This window comes from Dama dama, chromosome 16 (genome assembly GCF_033118175.1).
Source record: "Dama dama isolate Ldn47 chromosome 16, ASM3311817v1, whole genome shotgun sequence".
Classification (NCBI taxonomy): domain Eukaryota; kingdom Metazoa; phylum Chordata; class Mammalia; order Artiodactyla; family Cervidae; genus Dama; species Dama dama.
In genome coordinates, this window is record NC_083696.1 from 38,260,687 (window position 1) to 38,282,785 (window position 22,099).

A 22,099-nucleotide genomic window follows, 5' to 3' on the forward strand; every position below is an offset into this window, starting at 1 on the left:
TATAAACAATCATGAACCATTTTCATGTCAACATAGGTTTTTATCTGACTTGTGTATACACACTACTTGCTTAACCAGCCCGTCTAGTACAGAATACCTGTCTTGGTCAGTTTGAATTTTATATTCATTTGTGTGGTTATTTAATTAACAACTCAGCCATTAGGGTGTAAATTCATGAGAGCAAGGACCACATCTGATTGTAATCAGCACTGTATCTCTAATGTCTGGCACAGAGTGTAGTTGTTTAGTCGCTAAGTCGAGCCTGACTTATTCGCCACCCCGTGGACTGTAGCCTGTCAGGCTTCTCTGTCCCTGGGATTTTGCAGGCAGAAATACTGGAGTGGCACGCAGTAGGTTCTTGCCACATAGCTACTGAATGAATGAATGAACTATTTCCTTATTAGACACTGTAAGGAATGTATTTTCCTTTCCACTTTTTGTCTTTTTAAATTAGGGGAAGGAAGATGGCCAATATAGATTTAAAACATAGCTCAGCACTAAAAGGGGCTTCTTTTCTGTGCAAGAAAATAAGCAGCTTTTTTTTTTTAGGTTTGTTTTTGAGATGGTAAAATCAGTATCGCATGATAAAAAGTTTCTGAGAAGGAAGATTAATATGGTCCTTCTCACTATTACAACAAAACTGGTTTTATTTTTGTGCAACTTTTGCAGTCTTGTCCTGGGGAATATTTGTTTTCAAACTAGCCCTGGCTGGAAATCAAATAAACAATGAGATACATCAATCCACACCTTCCCCCAGCCTGACCCGCAGCGGCAGACCAGCAGAGAAGATGGTTCTGTTTTTCCTTTTTTCACTCCACCTGGGAAAAGTCATTTTGCAAAAGAGCTGCCAGAATACCAAAGGCGGTCGGGGGTGAAGAGACCAGCCGCTCAGGAAGTGGTTTTCCTCCCCGACCGCCCACAGTGAGAACACGGGGCTCCAGCTGCTAACACACTAGACCCATCTGGAAAAGAGATGAAGACCTTCCCTCCTCCAACTGCATGGCTCAATGGCCAGGGAGACCACCCTCGCGCTTCTTACCCGCAGGAAAGAAGGGAAGCCCTGTCCGTAGTAGCCAACAGCAAAGTACTCGGGCTGAGGCCTCATGGCCTTAATGATGTTCTCATAAAACGAGGCTCTTTTTTTCTGGAAGACAAAACAAGACATTTCATGGGGAGGTTACAAGGGCATCGTCAGAGGTAAAAAAAAAAAAGTTCAGCCTCTTCGCTTTGTTGTTTCCTATGTAAAACAGAGAAATGAAAGGTTTTTGGAAAACATCTTGTGAGCCAAACACTTGTCCTTCTGCTGGATCGGGGGTTTTGGGCCTGTGTCCATGAATGGTCCTAAGAGGGCCTGGGAATCCCTGCGATGTGTGCTCAGTCGTGTCCGCCTCTTTGTGACTCCAATGGACTGTAGCTCGCCAGGCTCCTCTGTCCATAGGATTCCCCAGGCAAGAATCCTGAAGTGGGTAGCCATTTACTCCTCCACAGGATCTTTCTGACCCAGGGATCGAAATCACATCTCCTGCGTTGGCAGGTGGAGTCTTTGCCACCTGGGAAGCCCTTGCTGTTATACGCAGAAGGACAAACAGGTGTATTTCATCTGTGGGCAAAGCAGGGTTTTACTTTCACTAGTTGCTTAAAGGGGTTCAGGACCCCTAAAAGGTTAAGAAGCACATTTTGGGATTCAAGTGGGTGGTTACACTGGAACAGAGACACAGGAGGAAAGAGAGAACCTTCCAGTTCACACAGGTGGTTTAGAATCAAGTCCTTGGTTCAGCTACAAGTACCCAGAAGGTGGTGATGATGTTCTGTTTTTCAATATCTGATGTCATTCTTAACTTTTTCCCTGGAGAGAGGCTTTCTGGCCAGTGGGTACATGGTCAGCTTTAAAAAAAAAAAATTTTTTTTTTAATTCTTTGGCCATACCACATGGCATGTGGGATCTTAGCTCCCTGACCAGGGATGGAACCAGCGTCCCCTGTACTGGAAGTGTGGAGTCTTAACTACTGGACCAGCAGGGAAGTCCCCGGCATCAGGTTTAAAGGAAGCAAAATTGGTAGCCAGACCTGGGGACTTGGACAGCGGTACCACCCCCCACCTCCCACATACACAATGGTGTTAGCATGACTGTATTACCACACTACCTCCGTAAAAGGTTTCTATCATAATGTTTTCTTAGAGAGTTAACATGTAACGTTACTCACACTTGAGCTTAATTTAGTTTCTGAAATTCCTGTGTGACTTTTTGCATGATGGCAGGCACAGGTACCACATACACTGGCAAATATTTTTCAAAGTGATCTTGACAATTATCTCCTCAAATTTTTACATGACAGTGGGTGACCTGACCTTTTGTGACCCTTCTACTAAAAATAACCCAATGTCATATTGTGTTGGCCTCCTACTGAGCATGGAAAAGGTTCACAGCTCTGAGGATGCGGACCACAGGACAAGGAATTCTATGAACAGAAGATGTCAGAAGACACCGGAAGCATGGACAGTCTTCATGGAAGGCAGAGTAACTGAGAGGGGAAAGGGAAGCTCGACTAGGGACATGAAGGGTCCACAGAGCAGCAAAAGGCACACAGCAGCGCGGGCTGCAGACAGGGGTCCTGAGCCCCCTATTAAGGGCACTCTGGAGAAATACTGATGATAGCTTTTAGATCTCACCTTTTTTCATCTTTAATCCAAGCAAGATGTACTTTCCCTTCACAGAAAACATCATTTGTGCTGACTTTCTTACACTTATAACACCATTTTCATGACCACTATGCTCAGCTCCTCTGCAGGAGGAAAGACATCTTCTGATCCAGACTCACCAGGAGATCGCCCAGGCCCTCATAGTCAAAAACTTTGCTCTCGTACGTCTCCGCCAACTCTTTGCTCAGCTTGATTGCCTTCTCCCACATCTTCAGGAAAAAGAAAAGGAGGGTTACAAGTGGAGAACAAAGCAGTCATTGATCCAGCAGCAGAAGCCATTGCAGAGTCACTGGGCCATGACCAAGGAGTCAGGTGGGTTCAGATTCAGTGGATATTTCCCCATATGCCTCACTGCCAGGATCAATGAACCCTGGTTTCTGACATCATACATCCACCATACCTTGGCTGCTCTGCCAGGGGGCATTTTCTGTTCTGCTCGCAAGAACATGAAGAACATCATATGACCCCCAAAAGAGCCATACTTAGTTGAAAGAACAGAGCACTGAAGACCACTGAAAGTGGGGGGACCAGTTTTGAAGCTCAGGTCTTGGGCACATGGAAGTCTTGTTGGAGGGGAAAGGAAACAGGCGTGGGCTCTGGTTCTGGGCCTATGCGTGTGTGTTTCTTCTGAGTTAGGCTGTTTGGGAGAAGGCAGGGGTATGAAAGTCTGACTGTACTGTTGTGTGGAATTTGGGAAACTACTTCTCCAATTCAGGGCACTGATTTGCTATTTATAACTAAACTACCTACTTGGTCAAAGACAGCTTTAGGAAATGCCTTAGAAACGCGGTCCCCAACCTTTTTGGCACCAGGAACTGGTTTTGTGGAAGACAATTTTTTCATCGACCGGGGAAGGGGTTGCTTTTGGGATAATTCAAGTGCATTACATTTCTTGTGCACTTTATTTCTATTATTTATTACATCAGCTCCACTTCAGATAATCAGGTATTAGGTCACACAGGTTGGGGACCCCTGCCTTAGAGCACTTATGACCAAGCAAGTCACAGCCAAATACACATACTTGGCATCTGAGGCTAGTAACCCAGATTGATGAGCCTGTGTTCACTTCGGTTTTTCATAAAATGCCTCTCAGCTGGATACTATTAATAACACAGCATCTGGACATGTCCTATTTCAGTCTTAACCAGGCACTATGGTCCATTGCTTCTGGCTGCTGAAGGACTGTATGTGCAGTTCACACAGCGTAGTACAACGCTTTAAAACAAAATCTTCTAATGTCATCATTTGCCAAATTTGTCCCTTCTGAAATCTCTGGGCCTGGATCACTCAAAAGGCTCTGAAATGTGCCAAATGGAGACCATTCCATCTCAGCTAGAACTGATGCAGGAGGCCAGTCAACAATAGCAGGGGGCCCAGTTTGCTCCTTATTTGCCAAATGCCGAGCTATGAGAGAGAGGGGGAGACAGCCTAGCAGAGAGGCTCTCAAAGTGTGGTCCCCGCCTGGTCTCTGGGAGTCCCCAGGACTCTTTCATGGGATCCAGGAGGTCAAAACCATCTTCTTAAAACAAATACTATTTGCCTTTTTTTCTTTTCTTTTAAATGTTTATGTATTTGTCTGCATTGGGTTTTAGTTGTGGCATGAAGAATCTTCAGTTGCGCATGTGGGGTTTAGTTCCCTGACCAAGGAGTGAACCTGTAGCCTCTGCATTGGGAACATGGAATCTTAGCCACTGGACCACCAGGAAGTCCCTATTTGCCTTTTTTCAATGCTCATTCCCTTATGAGTCTACAGTGGAGTTTCCCAGCGGCTACAAGACATGTGATGTCACAACAGATTGGATGTCAAGGCGGATATTCGAATCCTGCTGTTTCTATGGAGCCAGACGATAAAGAGATTTGCAAAAATGTCCTATCACTTACTTTTTTGGAAAATATGGTCATTGTTCATAAATGGATATGATTTATATTAACAGGTAATGAGCTTATTATTGTTGTTAAAAGAAAAAATATTTAAAAATTTTGTTTTAATTTCTAACAATATAACCATTAATGGACATAGCCCACATGAACAAAAGCTCTTGGGGTTCTTCAGTGATTTTTAAGGGCATAAAGGAGTGCAGAGACCACAAAGTCTGAGCAAATACACTTGTTCTGCGCACCTCAAGTTCTTTATCTGTAAAACAGAGACAGGATCGATATTACAGGGTTAGAGCAAGAATTAAATTAGAAACAGTCTGGAAATCACCCAAAATAGTTTACCTTGCACTAAACAGGTGGTAGTTATTTTATCATTATATTTATTTGACCTATTTATTTGATCAACAGGTTCCAGTGGTAAAACAGTGGTGGCTGAAAGTGGCAGGCTCTTAAGAAGACTCAAATCTGGAAATCCTTTTGTTTTGATAGCGTTTTCCTCCCCCACTACCTAAGCATTTTCTTTTTTTTCAATTTTCAATTTAAAAGCCTTCCAGCTGGACATGTTTTCTCCAGATGATCAGAGATTCCATGACTTGGTGGCCCTGTTTACATATTTACTTTCCCTTGTGGGATGCAAGTTGCTTGTTATGTGCAGTCTACAGCGTGAGGCAGGCAGTGACCTAGGGACGGAAAATGCCCCAGGTGTTAGCCAACAACGTCTTAAGAATGCACTGACAGTGATGGTACCAGCTCCTGGCCTTCAGCAGTATTTAAAAGGTACAATTATGGCTATGAGAGTGGGGCTCTGGGCTGTTGTTCCCTGTATTCTCCATTACATTAAGTGTCCTCCACATAACTGATCCTTATTTATTGCCTTTCTTACCTTGGGCTGCCCTGGTGGCTCAGAGGCAAAGAATCTGCCTGCAGCTCAGGAGACTGGGGTTCAATCCCTGGTCAGCAAGATTGCCTGGGGAAGGGAATGCAACCCACTCCAGGATTCTTGCCTGGAGAATTTCATGGACAGAGGAGCCTGGAGAGCTATAGTCCACGTGGTTGCAAAGAGCCGAACATGACTGAGTGACTCACACTTTCTTACCTTAATTTATCTACTCATTTTCTCACCCATTAAAAACATCCAGCCCCCTTTGAATTCAAAGATACACATGGGAACAGTAAAGAGTAAGTTTGGGGTCACTGCTGCATAATAAAGAATTTGTCTGGTTTTTGACTTGAGTTCCTGGGAAGGAGCTTCTAAACTCTTGAATCTCCCCAGTGACAGAAGTATCTTTGGTGTTTACAATGGACCCCTCAGGAGACATAGGAATTGATACTAATGAGGTGACTTATGGTAGGCACGTAGACAGTCTGAGAATGGGGACTGGCCTTGCCAGAACCAACATCCATGTGATTTGTGGGTGGCATGGGGACTCCTGCACTTGCAGCTGAAGTTTGGGCTGACTTGTTGGAAGCTGTGCCCTTAGCCTGTGGGCCCTGCACTAACTCTGGCTGGTACAGATCAGAACTGTAGCGTAGTAAGCGTGGCAGTCATTCCCCCCTTTGCCCTCATACAAAAACAACCCCCCCACAACACTGACCTTGCCTTTGTCAAAATATGATATGATTTCTTGATATAGCTTCTCTTTAAGCTCTTGCTGGGTGTACACGTAGTAACTGTCCCTCTGAAGCAAATGGGGTACACAGGGCTTGTCAGACCACTGGAAAACATACAAAGGCAACACAAGAGATGAATGTAGCACAGTTCATTTAGTTAATTAAAGGGGATGAATGCAAACAAATATTCAACTGAAAACATTCAACTGAAAACATTCACAGAAATATTTGTACATATCTGATTCATCCATGTTTTCAATGATTTACTAAACACAAAAATTGCATACACATACGCACATAGCAGCTTCAAAACAAACAAGTGTCATGCCAAATGGACAAATACTGAAGGCATTCCATGAGGGTCAGGAATGAGGTGAGCCTGCCAACCAGCATGACTGTGGTCTTGCTGGAGGTCACCATTCATACATCCAGGTAAAAGAAAGATATCAAATCATAAAAATGAAGAAAAGGGGGTTAAAAAAAACCTCTCATGTGAAAGCAATAATTGTATTCTTCATAATCAATCTTTTCACAAAGGTGCCTACTAAACACCTACCACAACTGATGCGAGAATTAAGTAGTGGGATAAAAAATAACATATTTGGAAATAATTTAGAGATAATTAAGATAACGGAAGAAAAGATACCAATAAGAATAAATTCAAAATGACTGGATATTCAGGTGCAATCATGCAAATGTACTTAATGCCACTCAACTGTACTCATACACGTGTAGAGTAGTAAACTTTACATTATATTTATTTTATCATAATTACCTTAGAAAGAGAAGATATCTAGAGATTTAACATAACATCTACACAGAAAAGGTTAACACACCATGGGAAGGCACAAAAGCAGATCTGAACAAATGGAAAGTCATACCATGCTTTTGGATAAGAAAGTGCTATTTCATAATCATGGAAATTCTCCCTAAATTAATTTTTAAATTTCATGATTCCAAAGTCCATATGCAAAGATAAACAGAAAGGAATAAGGTGGAAAACTCTGAAAAAGAAGAGGAATAAAGAGTAACTACCAGGTCATAAAACATGCTGTAAAGAATTGATAATTAAAACAGTGTGGTTCTGGTGCATTATCCAACAGACACCCATGCAAAACACATAAAATCTATAAAGAGGTTCCCTTGACTCTCCATATAGCGATTCAGTACATGATAAAGATGAGATCTCATACCAATGATGAAACTGAACTGTACTTCATGAGCAATATCCTTATTGAGTATGGGGGAAGAAGTGGCATCCACACGTGCCACCTTACATCAGGATAGGAGTGTAACTTTCTGAGCAGCAAAAATGAAGAGATCTACAGTCACTGGGACTTCCCTGGTGGTCCAGTGGTTAAGAATCTGCCTTCTGATGCAAAGGACACCGGTTCAATCCCTGGTTGGGGAACTAAGAGCCCACGTACCACAGAACAACTAAGTCTGCACACTGCAACTGCTGAGCCTGTGTGCTCTAGAGTCCATAACCCAAAGGGAAGTCCCATAGCCGCAGGGCAGCACAGACACTGCAGTGTCCGATCCCCAGGCAACAAGCTTCCCCGTAACCCAGCAGGTTTCCTGGTGCCCCAGACATGGGTATGAACTGTGAATGGCTGACTTGGGGAAGCTGTCAAGTAGAAGATGTCCGTTTTTAATTCCAAACCTTAGAACAATGCACATGCATTCTTTAGGTATAAAACCAAATTGAAACTGTGTAAGAAAATTAATTGCTAGGGACAAAACTGGAGGCAGGGAGATGTAGGAGGAGGCTAAAAATGGAAATTTGGACCAGGATAGCAGCAATGGAGATAAAGAAAAATGGATAGGGTGGGGAGTGTGGAAGAGACCTCTGCACCCCCACGTTCAGGGCAGCATTACTCACGGGAGCCACAGTACAACTTAAGTGTCCATCAATGGATGAATGAACACAAATGTGGTTTATACACACCATGGAATAGTGCTTCACCATGAGAAAGAAGGAAATCCTGCCATCTGCAACAACATGGATGGACCTTAAGGGCATTATACAAAGTGAAATAAATCAGAGAAAGACAAACACTGCAGGATATCATGTATATATGGCATCAGAAAAATCTAGACTTATAAAAACAGAGAGCAGAATGGTGGTTACCAAGGGCTGGCAGATGGGAAATAGGAGAAAGATTGTTTAAGGGTATAAACTTGCAACTAGTAGATAAATAATTCCTGGAGATTTAAGACTGTCACATACATTTTCTCAATTAAAAAGAAAAGATGACTTCCCTGTTGGCTCAGTGGTAAACAGTCCACCTACCAATTCAGGAGACACAGGTTCAATCCCTGACCCAGGGAGATCTCACGTGCCTCAGAGCAAGTAAGCCCATATGCCGCCAACTGCTGAGCCCGTGCTCTAGAGCCTGGGAGCGGCAACCACTGAAGCCTGTGCACCCCAGAGCCCATGCGCCAAGACAAGGGAAGCCTCTGCAACAAGAAGCCAGTGTATGGCAACCAGAGTGGCCCCTGCTCGCCACAAGCGGAGAAAAGTCTGTGCAGCAATGAAGACCCAGCACAGCCAAAAACAGATAGATAAATAAAATTCAAAAATTTTTAAAAAGAAAGAAAAGTGGATAAAGGGAGGACAAGTTTTGGACAAAGGGTCCATGACTCTTACTTGTGGAGAATGTGGGACCGTGTGAGTAAAAGATGACCACCAGTATCTTTTATTAGATGGTGGTGCCCTTTAGTGAAATGGGGAGAAAGGAGAGGAAGGGACGAACCCAGAAAGACAGTGGAGGAAACAGCTTGTGCTACTGACATACCAAGTTCAAGGTGTCTATTAGTCATTCAGAGACTGATGTCGACAGAACAGTTTATACAGAATCTGAAGTTGGAGGAGCTGTCCGAGCTGGAAATAATTATTCGAGATTGATGATGGAGAGATGTATTTATATCCACAGCACAATATAATTTCTCAGTGAGACAGGTAAGAAGGAAAGTACTTCTACAGTTCTGTATTTATTTACAAGTCACTCCTCTGCAGTTTTACATATTTTTAAAAACATACGGATCAATGTGCATTTTAAAAATTAGAGTGTATTAGCAGCCTGAAAGGTGTGCTCTGCTTCCTAACGAATTTTAAATAAATGATACCCACCTCCTATGTTCACAGCAACATCATAAACAATAGCCAAGACATGGAAATGTCAACTGATGAATCAAGATGATACGATATGGATATATAGTGGAATACTACTCAGCCATAAAAAAGAAGGAAATAAAACCATTTGCAGCAACATGGATGATCCTAGAGATTATCATGCTATGTGAAGTAAGTCAGGAAGAGAAAGACAAATACTATATGATGTTGTTTATATGTGGAATTTAAAATACAATACAAATGAACATATCTATGAAACAGAAAGAGACTTACAGAGAGAACAAGCTTATGGTTGCTAAGGGTGAAGAAGGGTAGGGGAGGGATGGATTGTGAGCTAGGGATTAGCAGATGAAAACTATTGTATATAGGATGGAAAAACAACAAGGTCTTATTATAGAGAGAAGGGAGTTATATTTAATATCCTATGATAAACCAGAATGGAAACAAATATGAAAAAGAAAGTGTGTGTATATATGTAAATGTGTGTGTGTGTATATATACATGTATATAAATAAATGTATAACTAAATCACAAGAAGCAACAGAACTGGACATGGAACAACAGACTGGTTTCACGGTCCCAAAATGGAAAAGGAGTATGTCAAGGCTGTATATTGTCACCCTGCTTATTTAACTTATATGCAGAGTACATCATGAAAAACGCTGGGCTGGAAGAAGCACAAGCTGGATTCAAGATTGCCAGGAGAAATATCAATAACCTCAGATATGCAGATGATACCACACTTATGGCAGAAAGCAAAGAACTAAAGAGTCTCTTGATGAAAGTGAAAGAGGAGAGTGAAAAAGTTGGCTTAAAACTCAACAATCAGAAAACTAAGATCATGGCATCTGGTCCCATCACTTCATGGCAAATAGATGAGGAAACAATGGAAACAGTGACAGACATTTTATTTTTTTGGGCTCCAAAGTCACTGCAGATGGTGACTACAGCCATGAAATAAAAGACACTTGCTCCTTGGAAGAAAAGTAATGACCAAACAAAACAGCTTATTTAAAAGCAGAGACATTACTTTGCCAACAAAGTCCAACAAAGGTCCAACAACTTTGCCAGCAAAGGTCCATCTAGTCAAAGCCTTGGTTTTTCCAGTAGTTATGTATAGATGTGAGGGTTGGACTATAAAGAAAGCTGAGCACTAAAGAATTGATGCTTTTGAACTGTGGTGTTGGAGAAGACTCCTAAGTGTCCCTTGGACTGCAAGGGGATCCAAGTAGTCCATCCTAAAGGAAATCAGTCCTGAATATTCATTGGAAGGACTGACGCTGAAGCTGAAACTCCAATACTTTGGCCACTTGATTGGAAGAACTGACTCATTAGAAAAGACCCTGATGCTGGGAAAGATTGAAGGCGGGAGGAGAAGGGGACGACAGAGGATGAGATGGTTGGATGCCATCACCGACTCAATGGACATGAGTCTGAGTAAGCTCTGGGAGCTGGTGATGGACAGGGAAGCCTGGCGTGCTGCAGTCCACGGGGTCACAAAGAATCGGACACGACTGAGCAACTGAACTGAAAGCAGTTTGCTGTACAGAAGAAATCAACACAACTCTATCGATCAACTAGACTTCATAAAATAAACTTAAAAGTAAGTAAATAAGTAAATAAATAGTAATGGACGTTTCCCCAACCTTGGTCTAAATAGCTCTGCCTATGTAGAAGGTATACAAATACTCTAAGATAAGAGAGTCCTCCCTGAAGAGGAGTTGTTCCCATCACAGTCATGACATGCCGTGACGCGGTCCCACGGGCTGGGCAGCTGGCAGACCGCCCCCCGGCCTGCTCACCTGCAGGAGCTCGGCATGCAGGAGGAGCGTGCAGGCCGCTTCCGTGTAGTTCTCGCAGTCCCGGTGCAGGTCCCGCAGCTTGTACAAGTACCTGGTCGGAAGGGGGGAAAGCAGGCATTCTGCCGCCGGGGAGCTGGCGGCATACTTGGCCCATGCCACAGCCAGCCAGGTGGCAGGAACAGTTACTTCCTAATCCCGTAAGGCAGCAGTCCCCAACTTTTTTGGCACCAAGGACCAGTTTCATGGAAAACAATCTTTTCCATCGATGGGGAGTGGGGGGGGTGGGTGGGCAGTGGTTTCAGGTGATTCTGATGAGGAGTCTGCAATCTAGATCCGCCACTTGCGCAGTTCATAATAAGGGTCAGGCTCCTATGAGAATCAGATGCCTGTGCTGATCTGACGGAGGCAGAGCTCGGGCAGTAATGGGAGCAATGGGGTGCTACTGTAAATACACATGGAGTTTCATTCACTGGCCCGCCGCTCATCCCCTGCTGCATAGTTCAGTTTTTCACAGGGGGTTGAGGACCCCTGCTTTAAGTCTTTGTGCTGCTTCCTCTTTGCTAGTCCATTTGTTCTACTTGGTATTCTTTGTTTAAGGTAGTAGTGTTTAAATTTGTTTTTCATGTCCCAGACCTCTTTGGGAAGCTCATGAGAACTAAGGAATCTTTCCCCAGGAAAATGCACATGCTGTACATCCAAGTTTGCTCAGGGCTCCCTGAACCCAGGGCTAACAGTCCTTGACAGAGGGTGAATTTCAGGTCTTTGCCTGGTTAGCTGGCTGGAGTGTCCTCCATCCTCCCCTGACACAATCCTACCCCACACTTCCTCGTGTATTGATCTAAAGAGTTTACCTTTTCAGGAGGATGGGAACACATCACATACTATTTGGTGTCTCTCGAAGCAGCAAGGATGGTGTTCAGGTTTATCATTGCTTGAAAAGTAATTAATAAGTCCATAATATAAACAGCAAGAGCAAAAATTTCCTTAGGCTTACCTTATATAGATGTCCTCTCTCTTCTTTTCTTTGTAAAAATTCTACAAAGAAAAAAAAAAGACACAAAATATAATTGTATATCAATTACTGATGAGCTTGCCACAAAAATAGCCAAACCGTTAGCTATACTTTTCAACAGTGTCATTTTTCCAAAGACTTTGTTCTTTCCCTTTAACGAATACACCCACAAAATAAGGAAACGGTGGGGGTTTCTTTTGGGTGTCTTTTTTTGTCCATACTATATCACTGCAGATGGTGACTGCAGCCATGAAATTAAAAGATGCTTGTTCCTTGAAGGAAAAGCTATGACAAACCTAGATAGCATATTAAAAAGCAGAGACATTACTTTGCCAACAAAGGTCCATATAGTCAAAGCTATGGTTTTTCCAGTAGTCATGTACAGATGTTGAGAGTTGGACCATAAAGAAGGCTGAGTGCTGAAGAACTGATGCTTTTGAACTGGTGTCCTGGAAACACTCTTGAGAGTCCCTTGGACTGCAAGCAGATCAAACCAGTCAATCCTAAAGGAAATCAATCTTGAATATTCACTGGAGGGACTGATGTTCAGGCTGAAGCTCCAATACTTTGGTCACCTGATGTGAAGAGCTGACTCATTTGAAAACACCCTGATGCTGGGAAAGATTGAAGGCAGGAGGAGAAGGGGACAACAGAGGACAAGATGGTTGGATGACATCACTGAATCAATGGACATGAGTTTGATCAAGCTCCGGGAGATGGTGAAGATCAGTGAAGCCTGGTGTGCTGCAGTCCATGGGGTCGCAAAGAGTCAGACACAACTGAGCATCTGAATGACAACAATGTGGTATGTGGGATTCTACTTCCCCGACCAGGGCTAGAACCCACGGCCTCTGCATTGGAAGCACAGAGTCCCAACCACTGGACCCCAGGGAAGACCCAGGAAAAGTTTCAGTTTATAAAAAGAATAGTTGAAGAATTTTTTTTAAGACCAATGTGAAGGAAATTGAGGTGAGTAGACAACAGATCCTAATTCCCAAATCACTTGATACTCTGTTTTCTTAGGGAGTCAGAAATGGTAGGTGTTTTGTTTATATTAAGCAGAGGAGACCACGGCTACTAAATCTCTGAGGTCTTTGGTCCCAGTTATAATTCTTTAGGAAAAGGCAAGACCACGGGGTTCTACCTCTTTGAGGATTTTATGGACTAATTCTCTACTCATGGTATCTCGTTTCTAATGCATGTTCATCTATGTCTGATACTTTCAACAAAAAAGCAATCACATAAAAAAGGCAGAGAAACAGTTTGAGCATGGCCTTCTGTAAGAGAGCTGAGTCAAAAGCTTATGTTGCATTTTCCATTCCTGTTTCTATATGTATCCTCAGGGTCTGAGGCAGTTGTTATCTGTGAGTTCAAAGCTGAGTTGGCCATTCCAATTATCTTTTTTTGGCCACGTGGGATAGCTTGCAGGATCTTAGTTCCCAAACCAGGCACTGAACCCGCACCCACAGCAGTGAAGATGCTGAGTACTAACCACGGACTGGCAGGGATTCCCTTGGCCATTCCAATTAGACTCGGCAGGACACATACTTCAGAAAGGTGGTCAGGGGAGAGCCTCGTGTCTGCCATATTTACTTAGAGCTGTGTGGTCAGGGGCGCGCGGCACTGCCCTCTCGGGGACCCAGGGATGTGGCACATACCAGCACGTTAACGGTACAGCTCATGCGGTTTTCCTTGCTCTCGTCATGCATGATGATGGTTCTGTAGTCCAGGAGATTCTCTAAGAGGCTGCTGACCAGGAGTGCAAATACTTCTCCGGAACTGGAGAGGTATTTATGTTTCCGGCAATGTTCTAGGAGCCTGGGGGGCAGAGGTGGAGACAAAATGCCTTGTCCCACACCTGTATTCCAGCACCACCTGTGCGTGCTGCCCAAGGTCCTGGCAGCAGGTGGCGCTGGACCAAGAGACACACATCCTTCATGTGACTCCAGGTTATCCTGTCCCGGAGCCTTCATTGAAAAGGCTCTCTGCTGTTACTCAAGTTCTGCATTTTCTTTAGGTCTGCAGCTCAAGCCCCACCATCACTGAGAATCCCAGCCCATGATGCCCTTCTTTGAACTTCTATTTCTATCTGTCTTCTGTCTATACCACAGAAATGAGAACTTTTGCCCAAGAGGTTTGCATGTACTGTCTGATTCCCCTGGTCATTTCAAAGGATCATCTTTATCCTGTCGTTATTCTCAGGCATCCTGAGGGAACTCGAGAGTCTCGGAGTAATGCCCAGCCTAGAGGAACCTAGGAACCTAGTATACATCCAGACATGTGGCTTTTCACACAAAAGTTATTTTTCAGGGAAAAAAGACACAGGTGTAAATAAGTAAACAAGTTAAACTTTTGGTCTAAATTATCTCCCTCTGGACCCAAATAGAGCAAAGTTTCCATAGGAGCTTCTTAGATTAGACAGAAGAAAACTTGGTGAACAGGACAAAAAGTGGGTTCAAAGCACTAGACCAGACTCTTAAATTATTCTTGAGCACCAGAGATTTGTGCAGTCATATTTTTCTGCACTCATGATTCAAAAAAAATGAAGGAAAAACAAGATCTGTACATGAAAAGTCAAATGTAGGATTTTTTTAAAGTGTAGTTTTATCACTTGTAAACACTGTGGGCATGTGTTTGTATGTGTGGGTAACCGGCACTTCATTCCTGTATGAGATCAGAACTGCAGAAGTGATCAATTGAGAGGTTTTCTTGAATCTGAAACAGGCAGACCAAACGGATACAGGATGAAAAGATCAACCAATGTTCTTATCACCCATTACAAACAAAATAAGACAGACTTCTAGAACTTCAAAATACAGATGAGTCATCAGTTCCATTTCTGAGCATCCTCTGTGCTGATTCCTTAAAAATTTTTTGAAAAAAAAAAGAAAAAGAATAATAGAGTTGGGAGAGTCATTGTCCTAAACTCAGTCTATTGCCTACCACTTCCCCAAAGCAGGTAAATCCCAGAGTGATCTAGGCACATATTCCATCAACAGTTCACTGAGTTAGCCATTATCATAAAAGTTCAGAGAACACAAGAAATGAACAGTTAGGGTAGTTAGAACCTAGGATGCTAGGGAAATCTGCAGGTAATAACAGTAACAAACACCACAACAGCCCACATTTATCCAGCATGATCTCTGCAACAGATACTGTGTGAATATATCATCTCATTTAATCCTCACCAAAATACAGATCCTATTATTGTAGATGACCAAAAAAAAAAAAAAAAAGGCATCACATAAATACAAAGTCAAAATCCTAGTATGTGGAAAAAATGGGATTTGAAGCACAATCTTTAACTCTAATACCTAAGTGTTTTTTTTAATTCTTTAATCAATTAATTAACTTATGCCTGTGCTGGATCTTCATAGCTGTTCGGGGCTTTCTCTGGTTGCAGCAAGCAGGTTACTCTCTAGTTACTCTCTAGTTGTGGTGTGAGAGCTCATTTTGGGGGCTTCTCTTGTTGAGGGGGATAGGCTCAAGGCACATGGGCTAAGCAGTTGTGGCACACAGGCTTAGTTGCCCCTCGGCATGTGCGATCTTCCCAGACTAGGGATCAAAGTCGTGTCCCCTGCATTAGTAAGGAGATTCTTAACCACTGGAGCAGCAGGGAAATCTTAGATCTGAGTGTTCTGAAACACTGTTTTTATATTGTTTTATAAAACACTGCTTTATATTGTTATTCCATACATGCAAAGGGTGCCAGAGGGTGCCAGAGAAGAAGGGAATGGACGAGTTGAGTCAGGGATGGAAGGAGGGAAATGAAAAGGACTGACAATGTACCTAGTGTTCCCAGACATCCTTTCCAGGCCATAAAGTATTTTTAAGGGGACCTTGAAATGTTTTTCCCTTCTCCTTTAAATGATTGTTTTGAAGCCATAATTAGAGGAGCTAGCACTTGTTAAACTTCAGCAATTCAAACACTGGGAAAGATATCACCACTCAGTCGATCTCCCCTCTCCTCCATCTGCCCTGTTCTTGAGGGCCAGGCCAGCCAGGAAAACACGAACATCTGACTCACAGCAGATAAATGAATGGCTGTAGTGGATGGTGTCAACTCCACGAACCTCACGGAAACCAGTGTGGTGGCGACCCCAGCGATGCTGAGACCACTCAACTGGTCTGTAAGTGCAGCAGAAGCCTGTGTTCGTCCATCACTAAATGATGCCGTCAGCTAGAGACTCTGTTTCTGAAATACTCACAGTTTTTCCAGAAGGACCTTGTATTGTTCGTCTCCTCTGCCCCCTTCTACTTCCTGGTCCAGCTTTGTGATCAACTCATTCTCAAACTGAAAGCAGTCAGAATTTCACAGGAGAATGTCACAACCTCAGAAGAGGACAGGAAAGACATATGGCCAACATTTCTATACTAGGACCCACCCCTCTACTGAATTGTGAACTCTTTTCAGTATACACAGAGGAAGATCACAGTTCACATCACTCATTAATAACGCACCAGCTAGCTAGCTAGCTTCAGTCGTGTCTGACTCTTTGCGACCCCATGGACTGTAGCCCACCAGGCTCCTCTGTCCACGGGATTCTTCAGACAAGAATGCTGGAGTGGCCTGCCATGTCCTCCTCCAGGGGATCTTCCGAACCAGGGACTGAACCTGGGTCTCTCATGTCTCCTGCATTGGCAGGTGGGTTCTTTACCACTAGCACCAGCTGAGAAGCCCAACAATGCACCATGGCCATGTCAAAATTTTCTAAAGCAACCTGGCATAACTTTGTCCTTTGCTTTATAATTGCAGAAAGAAAACTAGCCTAAATATTATTTTCCTATCACAACTATGCATATAAAAATAGCTTAATGGTTTTAACTTTCCATTTTATTTTTGGTTCCTGTTGAAGTCTTTACAATGGGATTGCTTTTTCGGAGCTTCATAGCTATAAAAATCTTCTTTTTGATACTAATATACTATGTATTGTTAGATAAGAAAACTGAAGTACAGGAAAAATGTATCAGGCAAACTAAGGTCTCTAAACTAAAGACTTCAAAAACTAAAGCTTAATCCACTGTAACAGTTGCAAGAGATAGGAGTAAAATGCCTAAAGTCAAATTTTAATGATCCAGAGATAAGCGTGCTGCTTTAGGAAACACATGTACCAAAAAGACTGCTTCTAGGACCAAAGATAGGGTATCTCAATTCTATGTCTAACTGCTTTACAAATTAAATGCAAAACCAGAAGATTTTAGATAACTTTGATTTGTACTGTTCAGGCTACTGATTCTCTATTAGAAAAAAAAGAATTGGATTCTACATGCACTAGTAAGGTGACCCACCACTCCTTACCATATGGAAATTGCCGTTTCCACTGAAATTGAACTCACACTGCATCATATCAAAGAAAATAGGGATGGTGGCTTTCCGAAGCTCTACTTCGGGGGTTAATGTGACTTCCAGAATGGGACCCACCATGGATGGGATGAATTTGATTTTATGGGGACCTGAAATGAAAGGAAGTGAGGATATCAAACAATTTCACCAGAAGTAAAGTGCTACACAGGGCCCATAAGAAAAGAAAAAATTGTGGGTAAAGCAATTCAATTCAGAAGTGAGTGACTAAATATTGTATTCTGATAACACGTGATTGTCGTAAGAGACCCATACGTCAACCTGTACTTCCAGACACACAGACAAATCAATCGCAATTAAAATGAAATTTTAATTGAATGAAAAGGCATTAAAATGAAAAAGACTTCATCGTGGGAGGCATGGAGCCCAAGGAGTGGTGTTCAGGGTGTGCACTTACCTAGGTTATACCACATGTCCCGGATCCTGAAGCCGATCTCCTTCCTCATGTCCCCGTATCTAGGAAGATCATAAGCCAGGAGAAAAAAATGTGTGGTGGAGACAAGAACACATAATACTGATACAATGATAAGGGGAGTAAAGAGAGTCTGTGTTCCTCTAGGTCGCAATCAAGGTAGATACTGGGGCAAAAATCACATGAAGAGATGCAGCTCACATGTGAATAAGCCCCCAAAAGACTGATACACACAGAGATGAGGGGACACAGACACAGAGACCGGCGTCCAGCAGAAGGTGAATCAGAGTAAGTGCCAAAAATCACTGAGAAGATGAGATCAACATACTTACTGAAGGGAGAGGAGTGAGAAACACTCTGACTGCTCATAAGCAAAAATAAATAAAATACTAAAAAAAAAGGAAGATGAATGAGGGATGACTTACATAGTAATGTGGCTGATGATGTGTAACAAATATGCTGCCTGTATATACTTATATTTGAGTAACCCTTATCCACACCAGTATATTCTTTAAAGCACTCACATTGGGAAGTTCTAGACATACATTCTCAAATGGGGTGAGAACATCTTCAAAGGGGTGAAAACTGGCCCATGGGGACAAAAAAAAGAAAAGCTTACTGCTTTGACATATAAATTAACATATACATTTAGTACATAAACAGATATATTTAGTATATAGGTGGTATTAATATTTCATTGGGGAGGGGTGTGATTAGGAAAACATTTTCTAAAAAGGTTCCAGGGACTTCCATGGCGGTCCAGTGGTTGGGACTCCGCTCCCAATGCAGGGGGCATGGATTCAATCCCTGGTCAGGAAACTAAGATCCCACATGTAGCATGGCATGGACAAAAGAGAAAAAAAGTCAAATAAAATAAAAAGGTTTCTTATAGGAGTTGACAAAGGAGGACAAAAATGTAGAGAAACGTTGATCTAGACAGTGATTTTTGGGTGGAGATGATTAAGAGTCACCTGGAAATCTTTTAAAGAATATAAAAGCTGGGGACTGCTCCACATAACATGCCATATCAGAGGTTGGGGGCTTAGAAAATGGAAATAAGATGGGTCAAAAGTAGATATGGAGACTGTTCCCAGGAAATTCAAGTACAGACGTATGATCTACCCTGCCAGCAAAGATCTACATTTTCTACTCATGTTACTACTGCACCCAACATTTTTTTTCGAAATCCCTGCTTTGGAAATGCCTTCAAAAGTCAGAATAAAAATCATATTGAAAAATTTCTCTTACTATTCCATTTTAACAAAAGTATCTAATTTTACTATTAATATATAAGCATGTGTAGTTCAGTCTGGCACATACTGGACAATAAGTAACTATTCTTATTGCTTTTTAATACTACTGTTGATGCTTTTACTAAAAATAAGAAGTCCTGAAAAAAACCTCATTCACATTCCTATAACCTTAATATAAATGCTTTTATTTCCTAAGGCTTATCTTTACCAGTATGCATATACATTTTTATGTGGATTGTACCTATAGTCACACTTTCCTGAAATGACCAAAACAAGAATCATTTATCCTAACTAGCCACTTTATTTATCAGATTTGGTGTCAACTCATTCTATTCAAGGTCATTTAACCAAAACCAAATCCATCCCTGAATGAAATTAAGATATTTTAAAGAATAAGACTAAGGTGTCCATCTTAAAAATCAAATATCTCTTGATAACCACCCCACCAGGAAATCTACAAAATAGTTTTTACTTTTATCTTTGAAAGTGCAATCACTAAATCTCTACCTCTTAGACACCAATTTTAGTATTTAAGGGAAGAGTTAAAGAGATGCTAAAATAATTTGCCTAGAATCCCAGACATGCTAGCAGGGAAACAGGACTAAAACATCATAGCATTTCAATGATAAATTTCTTAAGCCCTTTTAAATTACACAGCCTTTAAGTTCCTAGGCTCTCAATGAACTTTGAAAAAGACTTGAGATGAAAGCAATGAAAATCTTCCCTAAATCTCTCATCACACTTGCACACAAATCCATTTTGAATACTAAGCCAGGAAACTGGAGGGCAGTTTTAAGTGATTTGTGAGTGTTGGCTTCTCAGCTGAAGTAACTACAATTGGGAGATAGACCAGTGGGGCCAAAGGAGTCCGCTCCGCAATCATGAGTCAGAGCAGCACTAAGCTTGCAATTTGGATAAACTGTCAGCAAGGGGCAGCTGTCCTGGGCAACGGGAGGACTTTCTGGCCTCAGGGCCTCTCCATGTAGGGATTCTATAAAGAATGCGATGGTTGATTTTGAAAATGAATGGGGCCCTGAGAAGAGATGTGAATCTGGGGCAATCTGAGGTTTATTAAATGATTATTTGAAGACCAAGGTCACTAACACTATGAGTAGCCAGTGAACAGTAATTTCTGCGATATTAAAAATCCTGCTCCGAATAGAAATGGAAGAACTCCCTTCCCAATTATAAGCAAGTTTAAGAGGACACTTACTTTTTTACAATTTTGTTGCGCTTGGCTTGTGAGAAGGTTTCAAGCTGAAGGGACTCATGGGTGAGAAATGCTACTGCCAAATGGAAGTAATTGTTCCAGAGCTGCTCAAAATTAATTGTGTGGGTGAAAAGAAATGGAAAATAACATTAATAAGGGTCATACTAAAACAGTGACACATAGTTATTCACTCTCTGGAAATTAATAAAAAAAAATAATATCCACAAGACATTTTTCTCTCTTGTGTTTCAATGATTCAGCCCCGAAAATTTTAACACTGTACTAAGATTTTTTTTTTAAAAATTTAAACTATTATAGTTGTCTTTACTCTTGGGATAAAGGAAAATTGCTGCCAAGAAGTGTACCTATTTATAGTAGGTAGTTTGGCAAAACTTATCAAAAGTCCTAGTGTTTTGCCAAACTTTTGAACTAGTAAATATTTTAGGACTTTATCCTGGAAAAATAAAAATGGGTATTTAAAAAATATTTAAGTAAGTGCTATTTAACATAACAGAAAATGCAAACAACCTAAATTTTCATACACATATAAACACATATGTACATATGCACTCATACACATGTGTATATATATATATGCAATATCCTCTGCTTATGTCTTCACTTTCAAAGTTCCACAGATACAAACACAGGCCCTGACACAGCAGAAGCACATCACCAACCAAATGTACCCTGTAACGGAAGCAGAACCTTATCTGCAATCTGTCTTCCAAAATGAAACTATCCTCTTGCTTCAGCTGAGAACTGAAGGCACTCCTAGGTGAACTGCATGCTTACCTGAAGTTCAAAGCTTGCCTGATCCATGAAGAATCTGGTGAGAACCTCAGCAAACTGATTTATGGCACGGAGGAAAACCCTGGCGGGGCAAAGAAAAACATGCTGGATAAATAAGGCAAACTTCATGCTCTTTGAGACATTTTCTGGGGCTTCCCAGGTGGCTCAGTGGTAAAGAATCCACCTGCCAATGCAGAAGACTTGGGTTCAACCCCTGGGTTGGGAAGATCACCTGGAGAAAGAAATGGCTACCTACTCAGTATCCCTGCCTGGGAATTCCCATGGACAGAGGACCCTGACAGGCTATAGTCTATGGGGTATGACAGTCAGACACGACTTAACATTTTCTATGTTAAAAACAACAACAACAAAACAAATCAAGCCTGGATTTGTTAACCTAAGACCTTTAGATCTATCAAGATCCTTAGAGACCAAGAACAGCACAGTCTACAGTGAAGGCCAGTTTCTCAAACTATCTCCTAGCATCACTCAAGGCTGCATCACAATTGAGCCAGCTGAGAGGACCAGCTCCTGAGCCTCGGACCAGAGCTCTTTCTATTCCATCATGACGCTTGTGTTTTAAAGTCTAGGACTTTGGATGCAATTGTTTCTCTAATCTGTACATAGTTGGGAAGTGTTTTCTAACCAGATATCAGGACCATGGAGACTTAATGCTTATCATAATAATTTACTTTATTTAGCTCTTGAAAAATCCTGACTCTGAGTATCTGTGCATGCGTGCTCAGTTGTGTCTGACTCTTTTTGACCTCTTGGACTATACAGCACACCAGGCTCCTCTAGACATGGAATTTTCAGGCAAGCGTACGGGAGGGGCTTGCCATCTCCTACTCCAGGGGATCTTCCTGACCCAGGGATCAACACTGAGTCTCCTTCATCTCCTACACTGGCAGGCACATTCTTTACCACTGAG

General features: G+C 42.0%; 1 protein-coding gene across 2 annotated transcripts in view; it reads right to left on the reverse strand.

Annotated features, from left to right (window-relative positions):
* Positions 1-22,099, reverse strand: part of DOCK5 (dedicator of cytokinesis 5) — a 275,156-nt gene that overhangs the window by 39,227 nt on the left and 213,830 nt on the right. For both annotated transcript variants that reach the window (XM_061163865.1, XM_061163866.1), the window contains 11 exons: positions 21,172-21,250; positions 20,380-20,480; positions 17,899-17,957; positions 17,439-17,593; positions 16,348-16,433; positions 13,798-13,957; positions 12,122-12,162; positions 11,128-11,218; positions 6,174-6,293; positions 2,820-2,909; positions 1,040-1,144 (listed from right to left, as the gene is read on the reverse strand). In XM_061163865.1, the coding sequence (XP_061019848.1) occupies positions 1,040-1,144; positions 2,820-2,909; positions 6,174-6,293; positions 11,128-11,218; positions 12,122-12,162; positions 13,798-13,957; positions 16,348-16,433; positions 17,439-17,593; positions 17,899-17,957; positions 20,380-20,480; positions 21,172-21,250 (1,087 nt within the window). The remainder of the gene's footprint in view (positions 1-1,039; positions 1,145-2,819; positions 2,910-6,173; positions 6,294-11,127; positions 11,219-12,121; positions 12,163-13,797; positions 13,958-16,347; positions 16,434-17,438; positions 17,594-17,898; positions 17,958-20,379; positions 20,481-21,171; positions 21,251-22,099) is intronic.